This window comes from Chiloscyllium plagiosum, unplaced genomic scaffold (assembly GCF_037043375.1).
Source record: "Chiloscyllium plagiosum isolate Xiang-an unplaced genomic scaffold, Cpla_swu_hap1 HiC_scaffold_5, whole genome shotgun sequence".
In the NCBI taxonomy this organism is placed as follows: domain Eukaryota; kingdom Metazoa; phylum Chordata; class Chondrichthyes; order Orectolobiformes; family Hemiscylliidae; genus Chiloscyllium; species Chiloscyllium plagiosum.
Window position 1 is genome coordinate 2,074,534 of NW_028270143.1, and position 18,054 is coordinate 2,092,587.

At 41.3% G+C, this 18,054-nt stretch overlaps 1 protein-coding gene across 1 annotated transcript in view; it reads right to left on the reverse strand.

Annotated features, from left to right (window-relative positions):
* The window catches only part of ngly1 (N-glycanase 1), a 41,195-nt gene extending 23,147 nt beyond the window's left edge, over positions 1 to 18,048 (reverse strand). The window contains exons 1-4 of the mRNA XM_043689464.2: positions 17,792 to 18,048; positions 13,677 to 13,791; positions 8,846 to 9,070; positions 8,166 to 8,328 (exon numbers count right to left, since the gene is read on the reverse strand). Coding sequence (XP_043545399.2) covers positions 8,166 to 8,328; positions 8,846 to 9,070; positions 13,677 to 13,791; positions 17,792 to 17,901 — 613 coding nt within the window. The 5' untranslated portion in view covers positions 17,902 to 18,048. The remainder of the gene's footprint in view (positions 1 to 8,165; positions 8,329 to 8,845; positions 9,071 to 13,676; positions 13,792 to 17,791) is intronic.
* Positions 18,049 to 18,054: the final 6 nt, after the last annotated feature.

Sequence of the window (18,054 nt, forward strand, 5' to 3'; positions counted from 1 at the left end):
AAAACAAACAGTACAAAAAGCAAACATTTTATGCTCAATCTTAATGAAACATTGCTCAGGCTCAACAGACACCCAGAATAGAGGGTGGGGTGTTTTATTGTACAAGGAGAGGTTGGATAGTTGCAGGCTGCATCCTTTGGAATTTCAAAGAACAACAGGTGATCATATTTAAGCACATAAAACCCAAGAGGACTCGAGGGGGTTGATACTGAAAGGATGTGACCCCTTGTGGGAGAAAAAGGGAGGTAAATTTTATTCTATTAAGTGTCCCATTAAAGATGGAGATCAGGAGGAACCCTCTGAGGGTTGGGCGTTTTGGAACTTGCTTCCCCGGAGAGCTGAGGTAGGGTCATTGAATACTTTTAAAGCACAGGTAGCCAAATTCCTGGTTAACACTGGAGTCAAAGACATGCAAGCACTCCCAAGGGTGTACCATCAGCACACCAAGCACAGCACTGACTTCTGGTTCCAGATGTTCCTGCCATACATAGGCCTCAAACACAAAAAAAAGAGGGAGGATACTGCTCCTGCTCCTAATTCATATGTTTAGATTTAATCTAATTCTTATTATTGACACCTTAGACGGGGGTGCAGAGGAGATTTCCTAAAATGCTACAGGGGATAAAGGACTTTGGTTAAGTGGACAGAGTAAAGCAGGTAAGGTTGCTCTAAATAGAGCAGAAATGTTATGTTTAAGAGATTATTAAATAAATGAAGAGTTCTGATAGTGTAAACAAAGAGAGACTGTATCCAGTGATAGATGGATTAAAATATCTAATTAAACAGATTTAAAATAATTGGTACAAATATTATAAACTTTCTTAAAAAAAAACAAATTTGGGATACCCTATCATATGGAAGCAAATTTACTTATAACCTTCAAAATGTAAAAGTATAAATTTGCAGAGCTACGAGGAGAGAGTACTAATTGGATAGCTATTTCAAAGAGGTGACATAGATAAATTGGGCCAGATGGCCTCCACCTGTGTTGGATTATAAATCTCAATTCAGATAAATGAGTTTAACGCCAAAATAATAGATTGGTCTTGAATATATTATAAAATATGCATCCCAGTGCCAATAAATGAGCACATTCCATCATTTTGGTTCGTAAAATCATACACTAATGAATTAAATACACATTCAGGAATGGGAAAGCGACTTCTCTGAAATGTTTTGTAAAATTGGTTGTATTTAACAGAGAAACAAGACAGAGATTGTACAATCAAATACCTTAAATTCACTTGCCCATTTGGAAACCTTGGGATAGAAAACTGACATCCCAAGTGGCTGAATATCCCAGGGATGTTAAAAAGTGGCAGCAATGGAAACAGTGGATGTGTACTTTGTCAACTTCCAAACTTCTGGAGATTTTGGATGTCCCAGCAGGTTGGAGGGTGGCAAATATAACTTGACATTTAAAAAAAAGGAAGAAAACCAGGAATTGTAAGTAGGTTAGCCTAACCTCAGTGTAAGGGAAAATGCTGGAGTATTATAACAGTGATACTTAGAAAATATCGACAGGATTACACAAAGTCAACAGGGTTTATAAAATGGAAATCAGGTTTGACAAGAGTTGCTTAAGGATGTAACTAGAAGTCGATGCAAGGGGAGACCACAACAAATAGGAAAAGGAGGCGGCTATTCATCTGTTCAAGTTCACTTTGCCATTCAATAGGAGCATGGCTGATCTGACTTTCCTCATTGTCACTTTCCTACATTTTCCCTATTACCCTTGGTCCCCTTGTTGAACAAGAATCTATCACAGTGTTAAATATACAGAAGGACTCTGGCCCCAAGATGTTTTAGAGTTATACAGCACAGAAGTAGACCCTGTGGTCCAATTTGTCGGTGTTGCCCAGACATCTCAATCTGACCTAGTCCGATTTGCCAGCATTTGACCCATATCCTCTTAACCCCTCCTATTCATCTACTCATCAAGATGCCCTTTAAATATTGTAATTGTACCAGCCTCCGCCACTTCCTCTGGCAGCTCATTCCATACATGCACCACTCTCTGCATTATCCCTTAGGTTTAAGGTGAAAAAGGAAAAGATTTTAAAAAGGACTTATGTCCTCTAGTTTTGGAATCCCCCACCCAAGAAAAATAAAGACCTCGTCTATTCCTACCAATGTTCTTCATGATTTGAAAAATCTCTATAAAGGTCACCCCTCAGCCTCCGACACTCCAGGGGAAAATACAACCCACCCTACTCAGCCTCTACCTATAACTCAAACCCTCCAGTCCCAGCAATATCTTGGTAAATCCTTTCTGCACCCTTCCATGTTTAACAACATCCTTCCTATAGAAGGGCGGTCAGAATTGAAAGCAGTATTCCCAAAGTGGCCTCACCAATTTCCTGTACAACTGCAACATGACACCCCAACACTTATATCAAAGTGTTCTGACCAATGAAGGCAAGTGTGCCAATTGCTTTCTTCCCCATCCAATCTGTGACTCCATGTTCAAGAAACTATACACCTGCACCCCTAGGTCTCTTTGTTCGGCAACACAGTCCTGTTTGCCATTCCAAAATCTAACAGCTCACATTTATCTAAGTTAAACTAAATTTGCCACTCTGTGGCCCATTGGTCCCTCTGATCAAGGTCCCATTGTAATCTGAGAATCTTCTTCACTATCCACAACACCACCTATTTTGGTGTTACCTGCAAATTTACTAACCACACCTCCCATATTTACATCCAAATCATTAATATAAATGATGAAAAGCAGTGGACGCAGCACCAAGCGTTGTGGCACACTGCTGGTCATAGTCCTCCAGTCCGAAAAACAAACCTCTACTATCATGCTAGTTTTGTACACAATTGATTATCTCCAAGAATCCCACGTGAACTACATGCTTTGATACAGTCCATAGAGACAAGATCTCCTGGCCTGCCTTCAATTTTTTTTGTCACCTCTTCAAACAAAAACTGAGACATGATTTCACACACACAAAGCCATGCTGACATCCCTAATATATCCTTGCCTTTCCAAATGCACTTAAATCCTGCCACTCAGAACACCTCTAACAAAGTTTGTGCGAAGATTTGTAGCTCGGGTGCTCGTTGTTGTGGTTCTGTTCGCCGAGCTGGAAGTTTTTGTTGCAAACTTTTCGTCCCCTGGCTAGGCGACATCATCAGTGCTTGGGAGCCTCCTGCGAAGCGCTTCTTTGATGTTTCCTCCGGTGTTTATAGTGGTCTGTCTCTGCCGCTTCCGGTTGTCAGTTTCAGCTGTCCGCTGTAGAGGTTGGTATATTGGGTCCAGCTCGATGTGTTTGTTGATGGAGTTTGTGGATGAATGCCATGCCTCTAGGAATTCCCTGGCTGTTCTCTGTCTGGCTTGCCCTATGATAGTAGTGTTGTCCCAGTCGAATTCATATTGCTTGTTGTCTGCGTGTGTGGCTACTAAGGATAGCTGGTCGTGTCGTTTCGTGGCTAGTTGATGTTCATGTATGCGGATTGTTAGCTGTCTTCCTGTTTGTCCTATATAGTGTTTTGTGCAGTCCTTGCATGGTATTTTGTACACTACATTAGTTTTGCTCATGTTGGGTATCGGGTCCTTCATTCTGGTGAGTTGTTGTCTGAGCGTGGCTGTTGGTTTGTGTGCCGTTATGAGTCCTAGGGGTCGCAGTAGTCTGGCTGTCAGTTCTGAGATGCTCCTGATGTATGGTCGTGTGGCTAGTCCTTTTGGTTGTGGTATGTCCTCGTTCCGTGGTCTTTCTCTTAGGCATCTGTTGATGAAGTTGCGCGGGTATCAGTTTTTGGCGAATACCTTGTATAGGTGTTCCTCTTCTTCTTTTTGCAGTTCTGGTGTACTGCAGTGTGTTGTGGCCCTTTTGAATAGTGTCCTGATGCAGCTTCGTTTGTGTGTGTTGGGGTGGTTACTTTCATGGTTTAGGACTTGGTCTGTGTGTGTGGCTTTCCTGTATACAGAACAAACAGTCCTACCACAAATTCAACCCAAACTCTGGGTCAGATATGTCGATGACACGTTTGTAATAATTAAAAACACGGAAATAGAAAAAACACACCGGATCATCAACACCACACTCACAGGAATCCGATTCACGAGAGAAGAAGAAAAGGATAGCCAACTCCCATTCCTAGACGTGATGGTACAGAGAACACCGAACGGAGAATTCACTACAAGGGTATACAGGAAAGCCACACACACAGACCAAGTCCTAAACTATGAAAGTAACCACCCCAACACACACAAACAAAGCTGCATCAGGACACTATTCAAAAGGGCCACAACACACTGCAGTACACCAGAACTGCAAAAAGAAGAGGAGGAACACCTATACAAGGTATTCGCCAAAAACGGATACCCGCGCAACTTCATCAACAGATGCCTAAGAGAAAGACCACGGAACGAGGACATACCACAACCAAAAGGACTAGCCACACGACCATACATCAGGAGCATCTCAGAACTGACAGCCAGACTACTGCGACCCCTAGGACTCATAACGGCACACAAACCAACAGCCACGCTCAGACAACAACTCAACAGAATGAAGGACCCGATACCCATCATGAGCAAAACTAATGTAGTGTACAAAATACCATGCAAGGACTGCACAAAACACTATATAAGACAAACAGGAAGACAGCTAACAATCCGCATACATGAACATCAACTAGCCACGAAATGACACGACCAGCTATCCTTAGTAGCCACACACGCAGACAACAAGCAACATGAATTCGACTGGGACAACACTACTATCATAGGGCAAGCCAGACAGAGAACAGCCAGGGGAATTCCTAAAGGCATGACATTCATCCACAAACTCCATCAACAAACACATCGACCTGGACCCAATATACCAACCACTACAGCGGACAGCTGAAACTGACAACCGGAAGCGGCAGAGACAGACCACTATAAACACCGGAGGAAACATCAAAGAAGCGCTTCGCAGGAGGCTCCCAAGCACTGATGATGTCGCCTAGTCAGGGGACGAAAAGTTTGCAACAAAAACTTCCAGCTCGGCGAACAGAACCACAACACCTCTAACAGTTTACCCACCATTGACTCAAGGCTCACCAGTCTATAGATCCCTGGCTTTTCTGTGGCAAAGAATTCCAAAGAGACTCAACCTTCGGAGAAGAAATTCCTCCTCATCTCCGTCTTACATTGACAGCCCTTTGATCCTAGACTCTCTATGACAGGAAACATTCTCAGCATTAACCATTTCAAGCCCCTTAAGGTTCAATGCTATATGCTTCAATGAGATCACCTCTCGTTCTTCAAAACTCCAGTGGGTACAGTTCCAATCTGTGTAGCCTTCACTCATAGACAATCCCTTCATTCAAAAGGATCATTCTAGTAATTTTATCGACAGATTGCCTCCAGTGAAATAATGTCTTTCCTTAAAAAAGGGAACCAAAACTGCTCAGAGCTCCACATTTGGTCTCACAAACACCTTGTGTAGTTCCAGTAAAATCTCTCTACTTATATTCCAACTTCCCCGGAAATAAGGACCAGCATTCCATTAGCTTTCTCTGCTTTCAGCACAAGTATTCCCAAGTCCCTTTGTTTTTCACCTTTTCACAGATTTGCTCCATTTAAATGGCACCGTTCTTTTGTTCTCGCTTCTAAAATGAACAATTTCACATTTTCGTACATTATGCGCCATTTACCAAGTTTTTGCCCACATAACTTACCAACTGCTAGTATCCCTCTTGTAATATGTCTTTCTATCCGTTTTTTTGTTGTTGTCAGCAAATTTGGCTATAGTACATTCACTTCCTTCCTCCAAGTCATTAATATTGTAAACAGATGCATTCCTAGCACTGATGCCTGTGCAGCCCCACTGGTATAGGTCGAAAACCTGGAAAAGAACCTCTTATTTCCACTTGCTGTTTCCTGCCCATTAACCAATATGCTATCTCTAACACCATAGGCTCTTACAACTTATCTTTTTGTGAAGTATCTTGTTGAACGGCTTTTGGAATTAAAAATACAACACATCTACTAGTTCTCCTCTAACCATTCTGGTTGAGAGACTCAAAAAATAAAGGTTAATAAATTAAACATACACTATTTCCTTTTCATGAAGCCACCTGGCTCTGCTTGTGTTATGATTTTCCAAATGCTGTATTACTCCCTTAATAGTTGAGTCCAATACTTTCCAATAATCAGCAAACAGATGCCTGCTTTTTGCCTGCCTCTCTCCCTTTTGAATATCGGTGGCACATTGGCAGTTTTCCAATTCTCTGGTAGTTCCCCAGAATCCAATGATTTTTCAACACCAATGCATCCTCAACGCCATAACTACCACTTCTACATCCTAGGATGCAAATCATCAGCGCCACTAGATTTATCTGCCTTTACTCCCTTAGAAGGTAGAGGCAGTACAATGTGGATAAATAGTACGAAAATCAATTGCAGAATATTATTTAAATCATGACAGATTGGCAAAGGTAAATATCTAAAGCCGCCTGAATGTCCTGTATAAAAAATCACTGAAAGCAAGCATATAAAAAAAAGGTACAGCGAACAACTAGGAAAGCACATGCATCTATTCCAAGAGGGTTTAAGTACAGAAGCAATGACAACTTACTTCCACTGTACAGGGTTTTGGTGAGACAACACTTGTCTATGTGTAGTTTTGGTCTCCGCATCTATTAGTGGGTGGCACGGTGGCACAGTGGTTAGCACTGCTGCCTCACAGCGCCTGAGACCCGGGTTCAATTCCCGCCTCAGGCGACTGACTGTGTGGAGTTTGCATGTTCTCCACGTGTCTGCGTGGGTTTCCTCCGGGTGCTCCGGTTTCCTCCCACAGTCCAAAGATGTGCAGGTCAGGTGAATTGGCCATGCTAAATTGTCCGTAGTGTTAGGTAAGGGGTAAATGTAGGGGTATGGGTGGGTTGCGCTTCGGCGGGTCGGTGTGGACTTGTTGGGCCGAAGGGCCTGTTTCCACACTGTAATGTAATCTAATCTAATCTAATCTAAAATATATACTTGCCATTGTGGAAGAGCAGTGAAGATTCACCAAACTGATAACTGGGAAGGCATTTTATCACATGCAGAGAGATTGGATCGACAGGGACAGTATTCACCGGAATTTTAAATTAAAATACTAACAGGGCTCAACAGTTTGGATGCAGGGATGATGTTACCACAGGTTAGGGAAGGCAGAACAAGGAGTCACCGTCTCAGTGTATACAGTAGATCACTTTGAACGAAGGAGGAGGAGAAATTGCTACACTCACTGTCGTGAGCTCATGAAATTTTCTACTCCAGAAGTATGTGGTAACCAAGTCACTGAATTCATTTAAGTAGATTGATTTTGGAAACTAGAAATCTCAAGGGGTGAGAGTAGAGAGTGACAATATGACAGTGAGATACAGGATCATCATATTGATCGGTAGAGTTAGCCCCTATTTTCTATGTTTCTTTCACAATACAGAAAAAATTTATAGTAATCACCTCAGAATGGATTAATTCATTTACATATGGCTCAAAAGTAAAAACAGACATAACTTGGTGATTGATACACTTAGGGCAAGCAGTAAAATGGTCACACAGATGATGCATGCTGGACTGTTAAAACACTGCATACTGCAACAGTAACATTTGATTGTGAAAACTCCCAAAGTGTAGAGTTTTAATCTTTTCATCAAGACAGAAGAATGGTATGTAGTAGCTAATTCAGCCCTCAAGTCTCCTCCACCACTCTAATATCATAGTTGATCCAATTCTGGCCTCAATTCCACTTTGTCTGTCTCCATAAACCCCTACCCAACAAGCATGAAAATATTTACTGACCCAGTCCCCATTCTTTGCAGAAAATAATTCTACAAAATATGCATCAGTGAGCACTTTGCAATTAAGATTAAACAGTGTTTATTTGAGACTGCCATTTTTCAATCAATTGTTACAGTCAGTTTTAAAATATGAAATCTTGTCATGCTTTGACCTATAAACTCAGAGTTCTAAACTCCTATTTTAAAAAGTTATAAAGACTCTACTGGAATTGTAATGGTCATTTTCACATATCTTTTCCAATGTAGAGATACATTTGCAGAAGTAGGCTCCCAAACACTTCCTTCTAGCTCAAAGAGTGCGGCACGGTACAGGAGTCATTCTTTCACTCAACCATAAGAAGAAAAAAAGGATAAAGTGCACTTTATTTTAAAACAGAACATACCTGAATCCAATTTTATGGCATGCAACAGCTTTTCATTAGCTCTTTTCCTCAGTTCCTGAGAAGGAATACAGGCCAGGGCTTTTCTTTGCAATGTAGTGTCCTCATACATTAAGACGTCCTGAAAATGTGTTTGTAAAGTTGCCAAGAAACTCCTTGATGATGGCTTTAGGGATACAAGTAACGTTTTTTAAAAATTCATCTTGTATTCAAAATGCTATCAAACATGCAAATTAACTAATTTTAAATTACTTTGTACACATTTTTCACTTTTTTATTTTGAGTTTTGTCAAACACCCATCTTTTCAGACTTGCCATAATCATTGAGATAGCACTGATGTCACAAATGGCATCCTCTACAGCGGAGTATAGTATACTATTCTTCCATCCCTTTCTCTCTATAACTTTTGATAACCATCTTTCAAGAGATATCAGTCACCACAGCAATGGGGTGCACTGACTTAAGAGGTCTAGATCAATAGTCACTAAGAAAATACATAATGAAAGTGAATACATAATGAAAGTGAGACTTAGCAGAGCAATTTCATAGATTTTACTTTACAGATTATTTACAAAGCATTCAGTTTTGCTAAATGACTCCTCAACTAGTGATTTTAAGTTATTCCATTAGTTTGTTCTAAACTATTCTAGCCATGTTTAATAATTTTGTTTAAAAATCTTACCACAGTCACTGGCCTCAATAGCTGAGTAGGAATTTCATTAAAAAATGGCACAGCACGGAAGGAGGCTCCAGGCTCTCTCAGCTGGGCTTGGGCAGCTGCAGAAAGTGGTTGCGATATAGATTTATCGACAGTTGTCCTACGATTTCTTTCAGCAGCAATTAAGTCTCTTACTTTTTGCAGCTTTTCCACTGAACCATTTTTAGGAAAGACAAGATGGGTTTCCTCCTGCAGATTGAAAGATCATAAATAAATTTAATTTATAGCATGTTTCATAAGAATTCATTTTTTTGTTAAATGACAAATATTGTCATATACTAACTTACACAATTTGGATATTTATTCAAACCAATTAAGAATACACAAGCACATAAAACAGTTCCCCACTTCCCCTTGAAGATTATCCCTAACGAAAACAAATATCAGTCAATGTATTGGACAGTAACTAATTACGGATTTTAAAAACTTGCAATTTCAAAGTCATTCTCATTCCTTACAAAAATCTTCTATCACATTAATATATTTATTCTGAATAAAAGAACATTATATTCAAAAGCACAATGCATAACGTATTTATGTTTTTGTCTTCTGTTAGAGTTTTGCAGTCTATTCCTGTCAGTTCACTTGCTACTGGGACTATACCATGACTAGTCCAATTTAAGTCACTTTCAAATTCAAGTTTCAAATGCTTTGTTCAGAACTGTACAAAGACTGATGCAGAAAGATCATGTGAAGAAGCCTCAGACATGCTGTACTCTGTCCTTCGTTACCATTTGTTAATGTGCGAGTAGGTCTAGACCAAAATGCAAATAAAGTCAGAGCTGTACAGCACAGAAACCAACCCTTCGATCGGACTCATCAAAGCCAACCAGACGTCCTAAATTAATCTAGCCTTACTTGCCAACATTTGCCCTCTTAAACCTTCCTACTCATGTATCCATCCAGATGCTTTGTATTGTGTTGTATTACAATTATATTGTAATTGTACCAGCCTCCACCACTTCCTTTGACAGCTCATCCTGCATGAACCACCCTCTTAAAAAGTTGCCCCACAGGTCCCTTTTAAATCTTTCCCCTCACCTTAAACCTATGCCCTCTAGTTTTAGATTCCCTTACTCTGGGAAAAAGACCTTGGCTAATCACCCTATCCGTGCCCCTCATTTTATAAACCTCCATAAGATCACCTCTCAGCCTCAGGCACTCCAGAGAGAATTGCTGCAGCCTATCCCACCTTTCCTTGTAGCTCAAACCCACCAACCCTGGCAACATCTCTGTATATCTTTTCTGAACCCTTTCAAGTTTCACAACATCTTTCCTGATGAAGGGCTTTTGCCCGAAACGTCGATTTTGCCTGTCCTCGGATGCTGCCTGAATTGCTGTGCTCTTCCAGCACCACTGATCCAGAATCTTTCCTATAGCAGGGACACCAGAACTGCATGCAGTATTCCAAAATTGGCCTAACCAATGTCCTTGTTATAGAGAATGAAAAATTGAAATCACAGGTGCAATCTGAAATAACTCCACAGCAGCTGGTATGCTGCCACCAAGTCACCCTTTATTAACATGAGAAAAGTCCTTGACAGTGAGCCAGCTCCCTCAGTGACAGAATGTCTGATAATCCTCTTTATCTGTCAGCTAGGGATTCCCGACTGCGGCTGCTAATCTGGTCCAATCAGGAAGCTTATTCTAGGAGGTCCACCTGGCTGACTTTGTTACAATCACTACATCCCTCCCCAAGTTAGGGGACACTGGCCCAGTTCTTTTTTTTTGTAGCTCCTGCTGGGGCTTTTACGCAATAAGTCAGGTTCCTCTGACACGGGCGGCATGTAATGCATAATCAGTCACCTCCACACCCACAGCATCTCAGAAATTCATTCTCTTCTTCAGGCTGCAAAAGGCAATGGAAAGGGAGTACCCACTGGTTCCGCCAGCTTTTGAATGTTCCGAGGAGCTCGGCATGTTTTGCTCCTGCTTTGTTTGCAGCTTTCATGTGGTCCACATGCTTTTTCAGGATCACCACACCTACGTCACTGGACCAGACCTCACATCAACAATGCCTCCACCATGCAGGGCCATTCCCGTGGTTCCCTTACCAAACGTCATCCCCTGAAGAAAACTCATTCTCTCGCTTACCAGTGTCTTGTGTCTGGCATTGACACTCCTGTATTGCATAAGATTTGTCTTTCAATGTTTGACAAGTGAACTCTATGCACGTCCAGCCACTTTGAGTGAGCATCCACAATGACTAAGAACATTGAGCCCATGAGAGGACCTACAGAGTCCAGGGTTTACCTGACCATTTCCACCAATGTGGAGGAGCTGCTGGTAGTAATTTTTAAATCTTTGTTGGCACTCTGGACACTGCATCATCAACATAGCTATAATGGAGTCCAACTGAGGCCACAAGATAACTTCTCGCCAACATCTTACTTTGGAAAACCTTTGATGACCCTGATGGAGCTCAGCCAATATTTGGCAGTGTCCTTTGCTCAGGGCAATCAGTCTTGCTTCCCATAATAACATGGCACCGTCAATTGTGATCTGGTCTCTCTGGGTCCAAAAACACTTCAATTCTGGTTGTAATGGTCTTTTGGTTACCTCCATCACCACCAGTTGATTCAGTTTTACCATGACAAGATCTTTCTGCATCCAAAGTCTGATATTGTCAGCTGTGACTGGAAAGGTGTCCAGAAAATGTAAAACCATTACGGACTCTTTTGGTGGCAGTACCACTGATGTATCTGGTAGCAGGAGGCAGCCAAATACGTTCGCTTTGTTACTTGGCCCCCTGGACAGCATTCCAACTTGTAATTGTACGTGCTTAGTGTTAGAGCCCATTGCTGAATTTGGCCTGAAGCTATGAGCAATGAGCAGGACTGCATTCTCCTCTTTAGAGTCAGAGATATAAAACATGGAAACAGACCCCTCAGAACAACTCTTCCATTTCAACCAGTTGTCCTATGTAAATCTAGTTCCATTTGGCCCATATCTCTCTAAGGCCTTCCTAATCATATATCCATTCAGATGGGCAAGTAGACATGGAAGGGGTTTGTGGTCCATTATTATTACAAGTTTACACCCACAAAGGTATTGGTGGAACTTCCTAACTCTATATACGATCACCAAATCTTCCATCTCTACCTGAGCGTATTTATGCTCTGTATTAGTCAAAATCCAGAATGGATACGCTATTTGGCGTTCCTCTCCATTAGACCACCTATGAGCTAATGCTACCTCTATGTCATTCAAGGAGGCATTGCATGTCAAAACTAGATCTTGCTTGCAATCATAGAGTGCCAACATCTTAGAGGATGCAAGCTGTTTATTTACTACCCTGAAAGTGATGTAACCATTTCCAAGACTGACCTTTATTTTTAAAGAATTGATACAAAGGTGCAGGACGAAGGCCAGGTTATGTATAACCTTTGTAATAATTCACTAATCCAAGGAAAGACCTAAGCTCTGGTACAAACGTGGGAGCCAGGACATCTTTGATCACCCTCACTATCTTCCAATGGATATAACCCAGTTTTGTCGACTCTGCAGCCCAAATAGGTCACTTGGGGTGCCTGGAACAAACTTTTTCCTTCTCAGTCACACACCCACCTGGGAGAAACATCGAAGGGCTATGTCCAAGTTCTCCTTATTGGTATTCCCTGCTATTAGCTTGTCATCCAGATAACTGGTGACCTGTGGTAGTCCTTGTAAAATGTTCTCCATCTGTTGAAATATTGCACAGGCTGACAATATCCCAAATGGCTGACTCATATTGGTACAAACTCTTATGGGTATTAATTGTAACATGCTTCTGGGAATCCTCATCTGACCACAATTGCAACACGCATGGTTCATGCTGAGCTTCGTGAAGGACAGCCTCGCACGAGCTCTGCATATAAATCCTCTACTTAAGGAATTGCGCATTTATCCCATCACAAAAAGCAAATTACCATTTGTTTAAAATTCCCACAAAGGCAAATTGGTACCAGCAGTGCTGCTCATTCTGCAAACAGAACTAGATTCCTAACACCTTCACTTTCTAGCTTTCTGATTTCTGTCAGTACCTTACCCAAAAGGCAAATGGCACTGAATGGGCCTTACAGAATCATGGAATTATTTCCTGGTCAAAATACAAGGTGGCCTTGGCTCCTTTGATAGTCCCTAGACCTTCTTGAAAAACTTTCGGATATTCAACTAAGACTTCACTCCAGCAGCCATTTTCTAATCGAAAAACGCTGAGCCAATGAAGATTAATCTTTCTCAACCAATTTCACCTCATCAAGCTTGGACCCGAGCCTTTTATTACAGTGGTAACAGAACCAGTTGTTTCTCAGAGACCAGTTGTAAAGGTTTCCCGGTACAGATTATTAGTCTAGCTAAAATTTTGCTCAAACTAAATGGTTGGAATCCAGAGTGAGTTTTGTTAAAGACTGGTTCTGCAATCACTGAAACAGCCCTACCAGTATCGACCTCCATTAGAACTAGGTGACCATTTAACCAGATGTTTATTGTGACTGGTTCTGACTTGGATGTTACTCAACAATTTAATTGTTCTAAATCAGATGTATGTGCACTTTCCAGGGTATGCACTCTCCTGGATACAAGTCTACAAGTTCTCTATCTCATTTTAGGTCTCTTGGAGCTTTTTAGCTGCCTCGAGCCCACATACTAGCAGCAACTACAATGGCTTATAGCCCAGATCCTGAAGAAAATTTTAAAATATTCCACATCTCAGTTACATCATCTTGACCTACTCCTGCTAGCTTAGTGTACTGCATCCTTAATAATACCTTTTATTTAAGAAATTATTAGCTTTAATTAAAAAGTATTACCGCACCTCTTGAAATCCCATTTCAAAGAGACACTCAACAGCTCCCTTAACGGGAAGCAGTCTGTTTGAAAAAGTTTGATTCCCAATCTTAATTGATTTGTACTTGTCTTCATTCGGGTTCCTGTTAAAGAGAGAGAGTATCATGTGACAAGCTACAGGAAGTATTGAATATGTACATTCCTAATTTGAATAATGAATTATTTTTCCAAAGTGATCAAATATCACTTATTCTCCTTTTGTGGAGAATGTTCCATGGCATTTGGTGCCAGAATGTGTCATATTTATCCAATAACCAGCTTCCTTTTAAAGGCTACTGCTCAGGTCCAGTATTCCCTGTGGGAATATTACCAATGTCTTAGCTCAGAAATGGTTATCATTTATTTTGACAATTTCTCTAGACTGATAGTAGTCTGCCTTCTTTTGGCAAGAGTATCTCCCCCACCCCCTCCCCGTAGAAGGGGGCAGCAGGAATCAATTTCTGCATTGTCTTGCATTTGTTTTCAAGTCTTGTGTCAACTGTGATTCCTTGACGTTTTATGAAAGTACATCATTTGGAATGTGGTGGATGCAACAAACTGGCTCTTTTGTGGTGTGGCTCACTGTAAACTGGATAATATGCTGTTTGAAAAAATGCCTTGAAATGCATAATGCATTTGATAATTCATAAGAAAGACAAAATATCTAATGGGAAGGGAGACTTTTAGCAATTTGGTTTCACTTGCTCTCTCAAATTGGCCAGAAAAACTGTAATGAGCCTTCAAGGCAGAGATATGTTAGGTACTAACCAAGCGGCTTCCTATAAAGATGAAAGATGGGGCATCTAAAGTTATTGCTATCTGGATGATAAAAGAAATAGTGGTTAAAAGGGAAAGGTTTATGACAAATGCCAGCTAGGAAATAAAATTAAAATGAGATGAATACGGGCAGTAGAAGGGAAAAATCAAAAAAATCTAAGAATGGCAAAATAGATGAAAAGGTTAGCAATTAACAAATTAAATTTTAAAAAATTGTATCAACATACTACTATGATCCTAGCTGAAGGTTATACTGGATAAAACAGATCCAAGAATGAAATTTGGCTTGAAAGATCAAAAGGTTTATTTTTGCAGTATATTACCATGGCGCAGTCACTTGAACATATTCACTCAAAGCCGTCAAGGTTCTTTTAATAAAAGAACTCAAACTTATTAAAACAAAATACCTATGTAACAACTGATTTTAAAAGTTAACATAAACAGCAAAACAACATTTCAAAGTTTGCCAGCTATTATTTACAGATATTAACCGTTTAATATAACCCCTAGCCTAACTAATTTCTTAGCTAACTCACTCCCTCCAGTTCTGATGGCCTAGGGGCTTCCCTCCAGCTTCAATGGTAATACAGCTTGGAGACTTCACAAAATAAAAATCAATCATTCTGCTGTGATGAAACTGAAATCGGATACTTCTGAACTCAACTCAAACCCAAGCACTAGTTCTTCCGGATCAATTGTTTTTCTGCATATCATAAACTCATCAGTGTAGACACCTCAAAAAGTAACATTACTGGTATCGGGCTTGGCACTTACTAAGCCAGATGCTTCCTTAAAAATTCTACTTGGATCACTTTTGCAAATGACTTTGACTTCTCAAAAAAAAACCCAGAACTGAAACCCAAATCCATTTGCCTCTACTTTAGGAATTCAAATTTCCAAATGGTAAATGTGCACAATATTTTTTTTAAAAAGCCAGTTGAAGAAATTATGAATTGGTTAAGGAGGGATAAAGTTGAAATGAGGCACACTCAAAAGAAAGGGATAACATTAAACTCGGAGTGAGAGGGCAGTCGAGATGCTGAATTAAGAAAACAAAAAGCTAAATAAGTTGGCAAAGTTACGGAGACAACAAAAGCTCTGATCACAATCAATTCCTCTTTGGATATGAAAGTACTGGCAGAAGGTTTAAATGTTATGACTGTCACCTCTTGGTTCAACAACATTTGGAGAGAAACCTAGTTATTGCGTCCGTGGTAGGAAAGCTAATTGAGGCAATTCTCAAGACAAAATCAAAGCTAACTAAACTGGACTGAGTTACTTGACGAACTAACAAAGGACTGATGAAGCTGATGTGACATATGAACTTTCAAAAAGGCATTTGATAAAGAATTATCTAATAGACCTGCTTGAAAAATATAACTACATGGAATAAAGGGACAATGAATAGAGGTTTGCTCATTGAGCTAGAAGGTTCATTTCCAGATTTTTGTCTCCCTACTAGGTAACACCTTCAGTTGGCGTCCAGGCGAAGCACTGTTGATAATTCCTTCTTTCTATTTATATGTTTGAGTTTCTTTGGGGCGATGTCATTTCCTGTGGTGATGCCATTTCCTGTTCTTTTTCTCAGGGGGTGGGAGATGGGGTCTAACTCGATGTTTTTGTTGATAGAGTTCCAGTTGGAATGTCATGCTTCTAGGAATTCTCGTGTATGTCTTTGTTTGGCTCGTCCTAAGATGCATGTGTTGTCCCAGTCGAAGTGGTGTCCTTCCTCATCCGTATGTAAGGAAACTAGTGGATAAGTGACTAGTTGATGTTCATGTACCCTGGTGGTTAGTTTTCTGCCTGTTTGTACAATGTAACGTTTGTTACCGTCTTTGCATGGTATTTTGTATGAACATCAACTAGCCACAAAACTACATGACCCTCTCTCACTAGTATCCTTACATACAGATAAGGAAGGACACCACTTCGATTGGGACAACACATCCATCCTAGGACAAGCCAAACAGAGACACGCACGAGAATTCCTCGAAGCATGGCATTTCAACCGGAACTCTATCAACAAACACATAAGAGTCAAACCCTATCTACCACCCCATGAGAAAAAGAACAGGAAATAACATCACCACAGGAAATGAAGTCACCACAAGAAGTGACATCACCAACCCAAAGAAACCCAAACATCTAAATAGAAAGCAGGAATTAACAACAGAGCTTCGCCCACTGATGGTGTTACCCAGTATGGTGACAAAACATCTGGAAATGAACCTTCCAGCTCAGTGAGCAAACCTACATCCAGAATTTCAAACTGAGCTACAAATCTTCTCAAAACTCACAAACGGGACAATGATAACTTGGATATGAAATTGGTTAAGAGATAGCAGGCAAAGACTGAGTTACTTTTCTGATCGAAGGAACCATGCAGGAGGGCACCCAACCACTCACCTCTCCACACTAGGGTCAGTATTAGGACTGCCACTTTTTTGCGATTTGCATAAATAACAATTTTGATGTTTGCAATTGCTATATATGTGTCAGTGCAATATACAGTAAACAGTAGAGCCAGATTTTATGGGGACATTGACTGATGAAATGATCTCACCCAACTTAAAACCAGTAGGATGCACTTTGGCAGAAATGACCTGGACAGGTAGCATGATATAAATGATACGATTCTAAAGGATGCAGAAATTAGGATCTGCAGGTTCTCGGTGGCAGGAAAGGTCAATTAGGTAAATAAAGCATGGATGTTTGTTTTAATGAATAGTGAAAACGAATACAAAACTGAGGGAGGTTACTCTCAACCTTTACAAGTCTACAATTAGACCTCAGCTGCAGCACCACAAACTATTCCGGGAAATACACCTTAGGAAGAATGTCACAATCTTGGAGAGCCTCGCTCACAGGACGATTTCCACACTGTGGTCTCGACGATACGCAGGAATGCGAAGGCAAAATATCGGGGCGGCGGGGGTGGGGGTGTCTCCAAGCAGTCCTGGGCAGGAGGGATTTGAGCTGATTCCTGAGGAGACATCCCTTGGAACCCTCTCTAGAGTGTCCCCCCCTCGGTGTGCACGGCATAATGGGGGGCTTTCCGAGTTCTGATTACCGCCGCAGAAATGAACAAGCCTCCGAAACCAGAAGCGTGGGTCGAAAGACAGCCGAAATCTCCCACGTATTCAGCCCAGGACACAACATCCGAAACGCTTCATTCGAACCAGGAGGAATTTAGCAAAATCGGGGAGTGCATTGACCCACCCGGGGTTTGGGGGGGGGGGGGGGATCAGCTATTTTACCCTCGAACCCAACTTTCCCATCGCCGAGGGCGATCTGAACGCCGTGACCTTTAGCTTTCCCCGCCCTTACCTCAGGATGTTATCAGCATATTTCAGCAGCAGCTCCGAAGCGTCCAGGAAGATGTGCTCGGGGTTCTGGCTGAGCTCGCTCACAGCCACCGACACCGACACCGACACCATGGCGCCCGCACCGAGGCCGGCCCAGGCTCCCAGCCGAGCCGGGCGCCTTCACTACTCCTCTTCCTCACGTATACTCACGACAGCGGACAACCCACAGCTCAAAAAAAAAACAAAAGACCGCCTCTCAGCAAAGGACCTCAAACAACCCGCACG